The following is a 13,176-nucleotide window of genomic DNA, read 5'->3' as shown; positions in this document are numbered from 1 at the left end:
TCTTGTCATTGTCTCTCTGTTTCGTCAGGTCTGCGTTGCTGTATATTTTGTTTCCGGTTTCCCCTTTTCCCCTCAGTTTCCCAGCTGGCAAGATCTGAAATCAGATAAACTCAACTAGGATAAACATTCTCACTCTCACGTGCTCTCATCAATTAGCGTGGCTGACCAAGTCTGGTTCTCTGCCTCCCTTATTGTCAGTCATGTTTGTGTCCCTGTATGTTCTTGCCCCTCTCCTTCCACACACCCTTACAGCTAGCAGCCCGTCGGAAGTACTCGCAATTAAAAATACTTCCAGTCCACAGTGGTACTAAACCACTGTCAATAGTTGTGAAGTATGGCAACTCAGCATGTCCAGTGTCAACAGCTCTGCACCAGCAAGACAGCGCGGATTTTATCATCAGACTGGAAATTGCCGGAGGGTCGTGACCGTGTTGCCCTCCCAGATTTAGCCAGAGATACACAGTCCCCCATATGTTGTTGCTCAGCTGTGTGTGTGCTGTCTCTGATAGCTTCCACGTGAACACTGACCTTCTGAAGACACGCTGCTGACTTTCTGCTATCCCTTTCCTCACCTTCAGAGCTGTTGCAGTATGTGCTTTGCCAGTTATTTACAATGACAGGGATATATCCAGAGCAACCGTGTAATCCGTTGTCACGTTCTTCAGGATCGCAACAAAAAAGTTTTAACACATGAGGTGGTTTGGGGAGCTAAAGGTTAGCTTATTTCTAATGCATCACAGTTTTCAGTGTGATGCATTTTACCTCCTTGGGTCTTTCTGTTTTGAAGACCTGCCGTGATGACATGAGGTCATTTCTTTGCGTGAATCTTTTGAGCTAGGCCTTTATGTACCAAGGTTTGGTTTGACTTGTTTAGCCTAACTCTGCTTTCAAGGCAGATAAAGGCAGCGGCTGTTCTGTAGAAAACGGATTTAGTTTGCTACTGAGCACTGTTAATTGGTCCTCTAATTTTCATATACGAATAGGAAAGTAATTCATTTACATGGCTAGTTCTTTGTAAATCACTTCAGTTTCATTATAAGATCTAAACTGCAAGAGCATTTAATGATTAGCTTATAATAAGTCAGAAACTAGCGATAATTTTCCAGTCAGAACACTGTCATGTTCAACTACTTAATTCATCAATTTCTGCAACCTTTGAGTAAGCTGAAACACTGACGCTTTGGACGTACTATTTGATTTTGTGTGTCTGGTATTCTTGTTCTGCACTGTCACATGAGTAATATGAGAATACAATTATTGATGTTCAGAGTCACTAATGTATTTTGAAAAAATCTAAAATTGCTAAGAACCCTCAGCACGGTTTTTATTAGGCAACCTTTTGCTTCTGGGGTGAGGGGGTTTTTTAATCAGCGTGACACGGACTTGGAAAAATCTTTACAAGTTAAACAGATATGGAGTCAGACTGTCTTCTCGTTTATGTTTCTGCACTTTTTCTGTATTTAAGGAGCTCTCAAGGTGGTAAACTAGGTAATTGGGCTATAATTTTTAAGACAGCCACTTAAATATCAGTTTAATCTTCAATATAATGAATGGAAAGCAGGCTTGGAGCAGTAGCACAACTCAACTATACCTTTGACCATGCATGTACAAACAAATGATGCCATCGATGTTAAATGGTAAAGGAAGGTTCGCATCAGATATTATTTTCTTGTGGTGGAACACAGAGTAAGACATATCTTCCTACCTTGTCTGACACGGTACATTCATGAACCTCAGAGACAAGAACAATCACAGTCACCCTATGTTTAATTTTACCTCACCAGACTGTTGTCCTAATTTATCTCCATTTTTTTATTAGATTCAAGAAGCAAACTGCCTCTCCATTCTTTTTTTCCCAGGAGGGATCCTTTTGTAGCTGACATACTATTGTTGCCCTGCCCAGTGAGGCTTTTTCATTCAACTTACGCCGTAAAAAAAAAACTTTCTGGAAAGTGGGAGAAAGAAATTGCCTTTTGTTTGGTGATTGTTCCCATGCTGTTGGGGGATGTTTGTGGATCATTCTTTGAAAGCTGCCAGTGGTACTCCTAAGGAATACCACCCAAACCCCTGGTATTAAGCAGCTCTTCAGGTTGCATTTTTTTCTGAGTTTATGTTTTGAGTTTATAGGTAGTGATGTTTTCATTTAGATTTGCAATAAATTAAGTAAAGTGTATTTAGGATAAAAAAAAAAAAAACAATGATCTTTATGTTAGCATGGCTGCAAAGACTGGGAAGAATGGTCTTCCTAGAATGGTTTTGCCATTTTTAAGATACAGTGTGTTCTAATATGCTAGGTAACAAAACTAAGAAGAGGTAACAAAAATAACTGAGAAGAGGTCTTAGTACTCTCTTCTTCCTTAGCTAAGTAGTATTAGAAATAATCACGTAATGCTAATTTATATATTTTTTTTTCCCCCCCCACCCAGGGTATGGTCTTCATTGCCACCGAGCTATCATCACCATCTGCAAACTAATTGGCATTAAAGACATGTACGCCAAGGTTTCTGGATCCAAAAACTTGATTAACATTACCAGAGCTCTCTTTAAAGGCTTGACACAACAGGTAGAGTGCATTCTCAGTGGTTCTATACATTAGGTCAGGGGACAGATTGATATTGTAATAGTTTGTGGTCAAACCCTTTATATTCTAGGCTTAAAATTCAGTAATATTCCAAAGGGCAAACAAAATCAGCGTGCGAATAATTCCTCAGGGGTTGTATGAAGTTGTCCAGTCAGAAACAGCTGGGTGTAACTCTGCCTGTTCCACAGCCAAGTGCCTTCAGGGGACATCGGAATTTCTGGGCTTTCATCTGTAGTATTTTGATGACTTCTGAAAAATCCTGAGCGGAGGCAGCCGTGGCCCAGCCTCAGTTGCTGCTGCTTGTTTGTCTGCATTCTGAGTTTTTGTTGCCGAAGGTCCCAGCTGCTCCTGTTGCCAGTATAAGTAAGATCTCTGAAATAAGTCAGGGAGGTGGTATCATTTCTTCCAGCTCAGAAGTGTCTCTCTCTGAGCCAGCTGCCTGTAGCTGATGGGAAGATCCAACATGCAGCGTTTCATCTGCCTGCCTTTGAACAGCAGCTTTAGGATGTGTCAGTCCTTTGGAAATTCCTGGTTATCTCATTTGGTCGTAGAGCCTTGGTAGCTGCCAGGATTTACCTGCTTACATTCCCAGTATAGCCCTGCAGAGCTGCAGTGGTTAAATCCATCACCCTGTCCTAGGCAACTCGTTCAGTTTAGCTTTGGGAGAGGGTTATGGTCCTCTTTGCCTGATGGGGTAGTTACAGATCTTTACCAAGTGTCTGAGGTTAATCAGACTTGAGGAAGCCTGTCATATATTTTCAATGCATTGTCTCTGAGAAGTCTTCCACAGAATGAATAGAAGAAAGGCCGGCTGTATAGATTATTGCTTTGAGAGATGTGCACTTGATATATTTTCTTGGCTGTCCCGAATGGGAAAAATTTCCTGTTCCCAGTTGACAATTATTCTGTAAAATGAGTGTTAACAAAACAACTTGTATGCGAGGAAGAGGTATAGTTGAAAATCATGTCAAATTCGTATCATTATATTAGCTAATATTACCTGTCAGGGCTTTAGTATGCACTTCACTGTTGTCATAGTAAAATCTATATCCATATAAAGATGTAAAAATGTTAATGCACATTACTGACGTGCCAGCATGCATCCTTATTAGCAGGATATGCTTTTTCTGGCCAGATCCTTTCCAGAAGCAAGTTCCTGCAGGATGACATTGCAATGCTAGTATATCTGCAGTCTAGCTGTCTGAATTCCTGCGGCTTATGCGGTTAGCTCATTTGAAACCCATGAGGATGAGCCTTGACGAGTCATTTAATTTACGCGGTGTTTAAACTGTTTATTAGTAAATTGCTTTTTTTTTTTTTCTTTTTTTTTTTTTCCCCCCCCTTATCCCGTATGCCATGTTTGAGCTGAAGTAAACCAACACTTCTGACGGTCTGTTCTCTTTCCTCCTCCCAGGAGACTCACCAACAGTTAGCAAACCAGAAGGGTCTCTACGTAGTCGAGTTCCGGGAGGAGCAGGGCCCGCTGCCCATCGTCGTGGCGCTGCCCGAGGGGACCGTCCGCAGCGACCCCGAGCCCGACGATGAAGTTCCAGACACAAAGCTGGAGTGGAGTGAGGTGAAGGAAGCTCAGGGAATGAAAAAATCCCCCTGGGTAAACGTCAGACGTCAGGCATGGTAAAAGCTTTGGCCCCCCCCTCTCTTCTGCTCAGAGGTGCAACTGGGAAAGCCCGGCCCCAACGGAGAGGTTGGCTAGGCTGGCGTTTTAGAAGAGGGCACCGGCAGCTCCCTGGTGCCACTCGCACTGCTGCCCCTGTTGCTAAGGCTCTTTGCTTCCCCCCCCCAATTCCCCCCGACCGCCGTCCGACGGGGGCCGCTCGGATGGCAACCGCCTGCGAGCGCGCCTTTGTCTTCGAGCGTGCGTTTTACTTGATTCCTGAAGGTGACGTTTAACCAACAGATTCCCCCGTTTCTTTCACAAGCTCTTGGGGAGCTGCTGCAAAGATGAGGTTGTGAAAGCAATAAAGAATCCCTCGGAATGAGGTCAGTGTGGGTTCGTTGGGGTCTTCTTTGCAAAGTGCCAGTGTCCGAGAGATCTCGAAGCGAGCGGCAGTAGCGGGCGTTAACGTGGGCGCTCTCCTCCTCGCTCCCTGGGCTCGCTCATGGTGGTGGGGGAACTGTGAAATCCAAAAGTTTTAATCACAAAGTATTAGAGCAATCCAGGCTATAAAACAAGTCGGGAGTTAACTTCTGTGCCTCCCAGTCTGTGAGTGCTTCTCATGGCATTTCCCGGTGCCAAAAGGTGCTTCTACCGCCTGTTTTGTTGCTGCAGAAGGAAATACCTTAGAAACACTTCAAGACCAGTCTGGGAATTTGCATTTTAAGTTCTGATGTTAAAGACATTTAGGGGCAATATTTTGCGTTGATTTCAATCCACTTTTCTAAAGACAGCAGTTGCATATATACAAACAGGCACGGTGAGTTTGAGTTTTATCCCTCTATGGTAATGAAAATTCTAATTCCAGCGCCGTGCTTGCTGAGCAGCTGGCTGAAGGCTTTATTCCTGTTTGCTAGCTCAATCTAAATCCACCTTCAGCAGGATTGCAAAGTGCTCCGTTTGCAAACTTCCTGGTAAGCAGCGTATCCAACTACTGTTTGAGAATGCGTGCTCGCATTCAGTTTGCATCTTACTGATGAGCAAAATTGAGAATGAATGGACCTGGGCTAAAGGAATCAAATCTTGCTGCATTTAGACGACCTCCAGTTTGCCCCTGTCCTTGCAGAAACAGTGAGCTGAAGCGAGTTGGCTCTACCACTGACCCAGAACAGCCTCAGCTTGGGTACTGGAGAGAGCCTGAAGTGACCAGCTGGACCAGCTGTGTGTCACTTGCTTCCCTGTGTCGCAGGGAGCAGGTGGAGTGCCCCAGCATTTTCTCTCTTCTCAGATTCAGGAAAAAGGTGTGTGGCAGCAGCAGGTGATTGCATCCACACTTGGAGATGTCCTGCTGCTTCCTTGCACGCTCTCCTTGCATTTCCTTGCCCAACACATACGGAGAAAGCCTCCTGTATTCTGGCCTGAGGGTGGGGCTGGTGCCCCAGGGGATCTTACGAGGACGCTGCTGCGTGGAGCAAGTTGTGAAGTCCAGCTCCCTCCAGCTGACCTGGGCCGGGACAACCGTTCCTTGTGAAAGCCAAAGTGAGGTCTTGCACCACATCTTCCCAGCTCAGGAGGTGCAAAGGGCCCGGCCTGTCTTCTGTGAGTAGAGGTCTGCAAACAGGCGCCTCCCTTAAACCCTTCTTGGTCGCTCAGTAATTCAGGTTCTCACTGCTAGTGCAGGGTGAAACCGCATCGTTCTCAGTGGATCTTTTTGTCATCAGCCGAAGCACTGGAGAGTGTCTGACTGGTTTATAGCTGGTGCCTCGAAGAGAATCCACACAAGCCCTGCAGGTCTACCTTGTGTGCTAGTCGAAATGAGGATCTGCGCGATAAGGGGGTGGTAGGGGGGAATGCCATCTGCCTTTTCAGAACTTGAATGCAGTAACCACAAACCTCCCTCTCTCCCCGGGCTCTGCACACTAGCTACACTTGCATCTGCTCACATGAGGGTCCTCAGGACTCTTCCTCCTCGCCTCTGCTTTCTGGAGGAGCTTTAGGGCTCTTCTCAGACCCGCAGGACAATAACTGACAATAACTGACATTTGAGCGCTTCCGTGAATCGGGAATAAGGCACTTCCACCCCTCAAAGCAAACGGGGTGTCAGTGCTTGATTCTGGTAGCATGAGGGAGGCCCCGTGGAGCAGGAGGGGGTCATGGTCTCGGTGCAAAGATCAGAGGTGGGGAAGGGCTGGGTCAGGAGAGGGGAAGGCAGACCAAGCTGGCCACGAATCCGACGCTGCCGCAGACCCACGGGGAGCTTGGATCCCTCCGAGGAAGCCGTCTGTTGTGGGTTGCCCCATTTTCAAAAGTTTGTTCACGTAGATGCTTTTGTGTAGGTGTTTCACCCAGCACACAGCTTGCTCATCGCTCACGGATAAAGCTGACTATAAAATGAGAAACATCCGAGACTCCTGCATTTTCCACAGAGCTCACCATAGTTTTCCACTGAGGTTTTTTTGCTCTCAGACAAAGCAAATTGACCGGCGGTTCAGCAGAAGATGGAAGTGCTTGTAACTCGTTGCATCACTGGAGGCAAAGTACCCATTATACAAATATTTGGGGAAGGGCTAACGTTACGGTTAAGAAGCTATTTAAATAAGCAAAAGCAACCAAGCTTGCAATCTGGGCATGGTTAATGAGTTGTACGTCTGTAATCTTGTTTTCATCACAGGAGCTGAGGTTTTGCCTGCCTTCGGGTGGATGGTTTAAGTCCATTTAGCCTGCTCTCTAGAGCAGGTGCCTGCAGCCCTCCTTGTTTTGCTGAGGAAGCTGGAGGAGAAGAGCAGAGATGGAAATTCCAGTTAACCCCCCGCCCCAGCTGAAGTCTGGTGGCAGCTGCGGGGATGCGGTGGGCCCACGATTTTTTAACAGTGTGAAGGGGACTTGGAAGGGCTCTGAAAATAAAAAAAAAAAGGGCCGAGCTGTGGCTTTTTAAACAGGCTGCTCCATCTGCAAGGGAATCCCAGGGATTGGGGAGGGGGTTGAAGGAAAAGGTGGGAGGAGGATGCTGGTGTGGGGGTCTGGGCTGGGTCTGGAAGTGTCTGAGCAAGGTCTCCGTGCCCCAACGCTCTCCTCGGGGCTCTCTGTGGGGACGAGACCTGGAGGTAGATGGTTTGTAGGTCCTGGGGGATTCTCTGAGCTCTGGGCAGCATCTTTCCCTTCAGAAACACAGAGGTGCCGTTTTCCAGTCAGCTCCTCTGGGCTGCCCAGCTTCCAGGGTCTTCCTGGCTGTGCTGAGACGATACGAGGGCTGGGCGTGATGGGCAATGGAGACCTCAGGCTGCTTTTTTTAGTTTTCTTTTCCTTTTTTTTTCCTCTTCTTCCCACCAGGCAGGGAACATGCATGTTGCTGCAACTCCTGGGAGGCTCGTTCACCTGCAAACTCTTCAGCTGAGTGGGATTGAAGTTGGGGCTGGGCTGGGAGGGTTTCAGAGTTGCAGCACTGCTTGGGATCGGTTGGTTTGGATGCTCTTGACCCTGTGGTGGCCTTTTCCTCTAGCCAGCCCTCCCCAGGGAAAGATTTGGCCCAGGTTACACCGGGTCGACGCAGTCGCCCTCCCAATTCCATGTCCACAGCCTCAGCCCCCTCCCCAGCTGCGTGGCTGATAAAAAAAAAAACCTAGATGTGTTTTTTTTCAGTGCTGGTTTACAAGGGGGTTATGCTAATGCTGGGAGGGGGAAGGTCTCTCAGCAAACCAGGTGAACGGGCGCGTCCTGGTGCAAACTGGTGCTGTGGCAGGGAAGGGAGAAGCAAAGGGCAAAGCAAGGCAGAAGGAAGCGGGGAGGAGAGAAGGGAGTCCTGCCAAGGCCTGGGCTGCAAATGCGATGGCCACAAGGCCCAGGGACAGGGAGGTGAGGGGACAGGCAGAGCTATCGCATCCCCAGGGCCTTTGTGAACAGACCCCAACAAAAAGGTGTCTTTGTGCTTTAGTGCTGAGCTTAACAAGAGGGTAAATCTGGGCACCAACCCCATACACACACACACACACACACATTGATGTGATGCTGAAACCAGTTTCACCACGTGTGTGTTAAACCTTCAGAACCGAGTGCCAGTCCGACGTGGCGCTGTGAGTTCCCTTCCTGCTCTGAGAAGGGTTTTCTTTTTGCGGTCAGCTCGCTGTTGTCACACTAACGCTAAGCAAGACGGGTCAGGCTGGTTTTCAGGAAGGAAAAAACAAGGAGAAAAAAAAAAAAAAAATCAAATATTTTCCTCATTGCCATTAAAAAGCTTCAACCCAAACCTACGGCCAGAGCCCAAAAGTCCCCCCTGGGATCTGAAGCAACAGAGGTGCTGCCAAGATGACTTGTATCTCCCCAAGATGACTTTTATTTCCCTTCCCTTTTCCAGTCCTTGTTATTGTCTAGGAACTTCAGACCCAAAAAGGAAGCACTTTTTGCTCCATGAGCTGGAAGGGCTAATTTGGTACTGCTGTTTATTAGGCACCCCTAACACATGAAAACACCCCTTCCTGGGGCTAAATCCCATTTAAATTAACTCACTGTTGTGGTTTAACCCCAGTTGGCAGCTCAGCCCCACGCAGCCGCTCGCTCACTCCCCCCCGCGCCGGGATGGGGGAGAGAATCAGAAAGGTAAAAGTGAGAAAACTCGTGGGTTGAGATAAAGACAGTTTAATAGGTAAAGCAAAATCCGCGCCTGCAAGCAAAACAAAAACAAGCCAAGGAATTCACTCCCCCTTTCCCAGGGGCAGGCGGGTGCTCGGCCATCCCCAGGACAGCCAGGCTCCATCACACACCGCAGTGGCTCGGGAATACAACCACCATCGCTCCAAACGTCCCCCCCTTTTCCTTCTTCTCCCCCCCAGTTTTCTTGCTGAGCATGACACCACATGGTCTGGGATGTCCCTGGGGTCAGTTGGGCTCAGCTGTGTCCCCCCCCCAGCTCCTCGTGCCCCCCAGCCACTCGCTGGTGGGGTGAGGAGCAGGAAAGGCCTTGGCTCTGCGCAAGCCCTGCTCAGCAATAGCTAAACCATCCCCGTGTTATCAACACGATTTCCAGCACGAATCCAAAAACGTAGCCCCCACACTAGCTACCCTGAAGGAAACCAACTCTATCCCCGCCAACACCAGCACGCTCCACGCTCTGGAGTAACATAAGGTGAACATCATCACTAAGATTAACCCGAGCTGGTGGTTTATCCGCTGGCTACATCCCTAAAATTCTACAGTCTACTGCGCGCCCTCCGAGTTGTGTTTTGTAGGGAGGTTAGAGGCAGCAGGAATTCCTGCCGTTACGCTCGTGCCTCATAATTCAGCAACACTCTCCGGGGGGGGGGGTGGGTCGCAGTAACTCACCTTGCCCCTGGTGCAAGTTAAATATTGTCCCCCGTTTCCCCTCACAAGCCAGGGACGGCATTGCCAGCAACTGCATGAAAATGTTCTTTTGGCACAGCAGGTGTAGGGAGGGAACCCAGGGGTGGGTGGTAATTAAAATGCCCCAGTTTCATATTCATGCTCCTGAGTGCTGGTTGTTCTGGCTTCCCCCAGTAGCAGTAAAGTTCAGGGAGAGTTTTACTGCTTCGAACCCAACTCCATCATTCTTTTTAAAGCTGGAAGTTTCACTATTTGGGCCCAAATTACCAGCATCAAACCGCACCCAACCCAGAAGAGACTGAAGGGAAAGCGGTTGTGCCAGGATGCAGCTTCCTCCGGCAGGCTCTTTGTCTTCGTTGCCACGGCCCCACGTGAAAAGCTGCTTCTTTATAGAACGTGCATTAAAAACCAAAACCCCAACCCCAGCCTGGAAACCGCAGTCGTCGAGCAACGTCCGTGTTCGCGGGGTGAACCCCACGTTTGAGAGGGGAGGCTTGTCGGATGATTTCCATCGGAGGAGTGAGATCACCTTAGGGACCACGTACATCAGGGCAGCTGAGAAGGCAGTTACCTACCGTGGAACAACACATCAGGCAGTTAAGCTGTTATCCTACGGTATGAGTCCCTGCGCTGAGCAAATACCTTGTGATTTGTTATATTGCTGGTGACTCCCGCGTGTTTGGAGGCATCGGTGCGAGGTGGGAGTGGGACCAGTGTCATTCCCCCTCCCATTGCTGGCGTGAGTAAAGATTGGCCCTTGAGGCCACTCCACAGTCACCTCCCCACGTTCCTTCCCCGGTGTTCTCCTGGTAGATTATCGGAGGGCGGGTAGATGAGCGAGCGCCGTAGGCGAAGGAGGCTTCCAACACGGCAGCGCGGAGGTAGAACTGAGCCGCTGTTTCCTGGCAGATGACATCCTAAGAAACAAGGATCACACCGTCATTTCCAAGGAGGGAACACACTGCAAAGAAGGGAGGGAAAAAAAAAAAAAAAAAAAAAAAAAAGGGAACCCACACAAGCAAGCCCCGGCCTGCAATTTGGAGTGCAGGAACAGCAAAGGGAACGATTGTTGATAGCGGGGAGAGGCGCTGGGGTTTGTCCCCTCCACTTACCAAGGTGAGGCAGGAGCCGCTGCCCCCGCGCGCCCCGCAGATGTAGGGGCCCAGGAGGGTGGTGGACACAGAGACAAAACGTCAGCCAGCCTTGCAGGATGGGTAAGGGGACCCTCGGGGAAGGCCACCGGGCTCCAGACGAGGCCTCCGAAGATCTGCGAGTGGAAAGGGGAGAGGGGGCGAGCACGGGGTGAGGGGGTCGGTCCAGAGCAGAGCCAAAAGCCGTGCACGCCTCCGGCACTAGCCCAGGGCTGCCTTCGAGTTCTTCCTGGCCTTCCCCTGACATCGGGTATTTAGCTGGGAACGTCTGCCTCTGACTTTGACACACACACACACACACACACCCCCCCCCCAAAAAAAAAGTCTTGCCTCCTGGCGTCGCTGCCATTCGCGCCCTCCCCACACCGGTGTGCTCAGGAAGGTGGTTCAGGGAGGTTTTTTTAACGCTGGTTTCGGTGAACAGGGAGGCTTCACACCCAGCGTGGCAGGATCAGCTGAGCTGCAGGCAGCACCTCCTGGCATTTTTCACAACTCCCTTCGCATTTGAAATGCCGGGGGTTTTTTTTTTTGGTTTTTTTTGGGGTTTTGTTTTTTTTTTTTTGGGTCTATTTGTTTGTTTGCAGTCACCCTACGAACCCACTGCAGGCAACCTCAGGTTCCACTAAGGACCAAGGAACTCTTTATCCCGAGTGCTGCGATTCCAGGCAGCCGCCTCCTTTGTACACAGTCGGGATAATACAGCTGCACAACCTGGAGTCCTTCGCCTCCAGAGATGGAGAGACCCAGCCACGCAGCGTTCCTCTTCCCCGGGTGCTGCCGGAGCCTTCAGGATCCCCATTCCCAGATTTCACCCAACCCAAAGGACCAGGGTGCTTATTTTTGTCTCATTACCGTGTTGCCAGACGCCCTGGAGACGGGGATTACAAACGGTTTAAGGCACAGCTTGCACTTTAAACCCGCCGAGGTCACCGGCACGTTCACTACCACAACCCAGGGGCTGGGGGGGGGGGGGGCAGGTGTCCTGCCAAAACCTCCACGGGGACTTTGCACCTTCCTCCGTGCAGCTGCAGGAAACCTGGCGCTCGCTCTCAGGGCCCCGGGCGCAGAGACCAAGACCCCAGAACATACTTGGAGGAGCCGGAGCAAAGCGCAAAGCCTTTCCCCGCACATCAGTAATTCCTGCTTTAACCCACCTCGTATCACCAGGAGAATGGAGCGAACGCTGTAAATCCCGGGAGCGTGGAGTGAATTGGGTGACAGGAAAGGCTCTGGTCCCTGGTGGCAAAGCTGAAGTTTTTTAGCATCAAATCATCTGAACGCCATCCCACAACACTCAGCCAAAGCCCTCGCTGCTGGATGAAAGTGCCCAGGCTTTGGAAAAAGCCTCTCAAACTGTGGTGAGAGGAGCAGGGTTCATGGGTGGCGGCGGAGGGCGCAGGAAAAAAGGTTCTAGTTGAAACTTTCCATATTTTGCCATTAAGATTACAATCTCCTCCTGCTCAATGAAATCACAATATGGGGAGAATTTACAAGGTGTTTGCCCACCCTTTACTCACCCACTGCTGCCCACACCCCCAGGTACAGATTCAGCAGCCTAGGCTCTTTGCTGCTGCAAAAAAATTACCTCAGGTAGTCTCTACTCCCTGGTTTAAGCAAGCAGTTTATCCTCTGTCTGTATCAGCTGCTAAAATCATCTTCCCAATGAATTAAGTGGCTCAGTTTAGCACCCTGGTTCAATCCCACCAGCACCCCCCCTTCCTTCAGCTTTGTTAGGCAGGAAATTGCAAAAGGTTGTCAGAGGCACCACAAAAATCCCCTGCAGTTTTAAGGAGAGAGCTTCAGAGCCTCAGCTGGGGGGCATGTGGTTAACTGTGAGGGTGTGCTAGGCTCCCCGGGCTGCCCCCAGACCCTGGTGGCTCCTGAACCCCCCCCCAGGATTTGATGCCCCTCACGAGCAGCCTCCGACCTCCCGCTGCTCAGGGCAAAGCCGGCACTCGGGCAGGCCGCTGGGCAGGGAGGCGGTGGGAGCTGCTGAGGGCATCGCAAGCCTCTCCCCCCCGGGACCGTCAGCTGCTTTCGCTCTAGCTGCCGGAGGTGGCTGCTAAACGCAGCCTTCCCTCCTCCTCTTCCTCCTTCCCTCCTCCTCTTCCTCCTTCCCTCCTCCTCTTCCTCCTTCCCTCCTCCTCTTCCTCCTTCCCTCCTCCTCTTCCTCCTTCCCTCCTCCTCCTCCTCTTCCTCCTTCCCTCTCTCTTCCTCCTTCCCTCCTCCTCTCTCTCTTCCTCCTTCCCTCCTCCTCTCTCTCTTCCTCCTTCCCTCCTCCTCTCTCTCTTCCTCCTTCCCTCCTCCTCTTCCTCCTTCCCTCCTCCTCTTCCTCCTTCCCTCCTCCTCTCTCCCTTCCTCCTTCCCTCCTCCTCTCTCCCTTCCTCCTTCCCTCCTTCTCTCTCTCTTCCTCCTTCCCTCCTTCTCTTCCTCCTTCCCTCCTCCTCCTCCTCTCTCTCTTCCTCCTTCCCTCCTCCTCCTCCTCTCTCCCTTCC

The 13,176-nt window shown here is 50.1% G+C and overlaps 1 protein-coding gene and 1 long non-coding RNA gene across 3 annotated transcripts in view; one reads left to right on the top strand and one right to left on the bottom strand.

Annotated features, from left to right (window-relative positions):
* The window catches only part of MRPS5 (mitochondrial ribosomal protein S5), a 62,940-nt gene extending 58,354 nt beyond the window's left edge, over nt 1–4,586 (top strand). Inside the window, exons 10-11 of the mRNA XM_033011041.2 lie at nt 2,427–2,563; nt 3,996–4,586. Of these exons, the coding sequence (XP_032866932.1) occupies nt 2,427–2,563; nt 3,996–4,220 (362 nt within the window). The 3' untranslated portion in view covers nt 4,221–4,586. The remainder of the gene's footprint in view (nt 1–2,426; nt 2,564–3,995) is intronic.
* A 4,535-nt stretch (nt 4,587–9,121) lies between these two features.
* On the bottom strand, nt 9,122–12,813 carry LOC116965843. 2 transcript variants are annotated; one of them, XR_006165031.1, is made up of 4 exons: nt 12,267–12,813; nt 11,836–12,137; nt 10,643–10,797; nt 9,122–10,447 (listed from the first exon to the last, which is right to left on the bottom strand). It is a non-coding gene; the product is annotated as an uncharacterized LOC116965843 (long non-coding RNA). The 2 variants fall into 2 exon arrangements; XR_004409704.2 differs by having other exon boundaries at nt 11,836–12,813.
* Nucleotides 12,814–13,176: the final 363 nt, after the last annotated feature.

The sequence above is a fragment of the Tyto alba genome, unplaced genomic scaffold (assembly GCF_018691265.1).
Source record: "Tyto alba isolate M040663 unplaced genomic scaffold, T.alba_DEE_v4.0 Super-Scaffold_16, whole genome shotgun sequence".
Lineage (NCBI taxonomy): Eukaryota > Metazoa > Chordata > Aves > Strigiformes > Tytonidae > Tyto > Tyto alba.
Note: the sequence above shows the minus strand (reverse complement) of the source record. Positions and strands in the feature narration are given on the sequence as shown.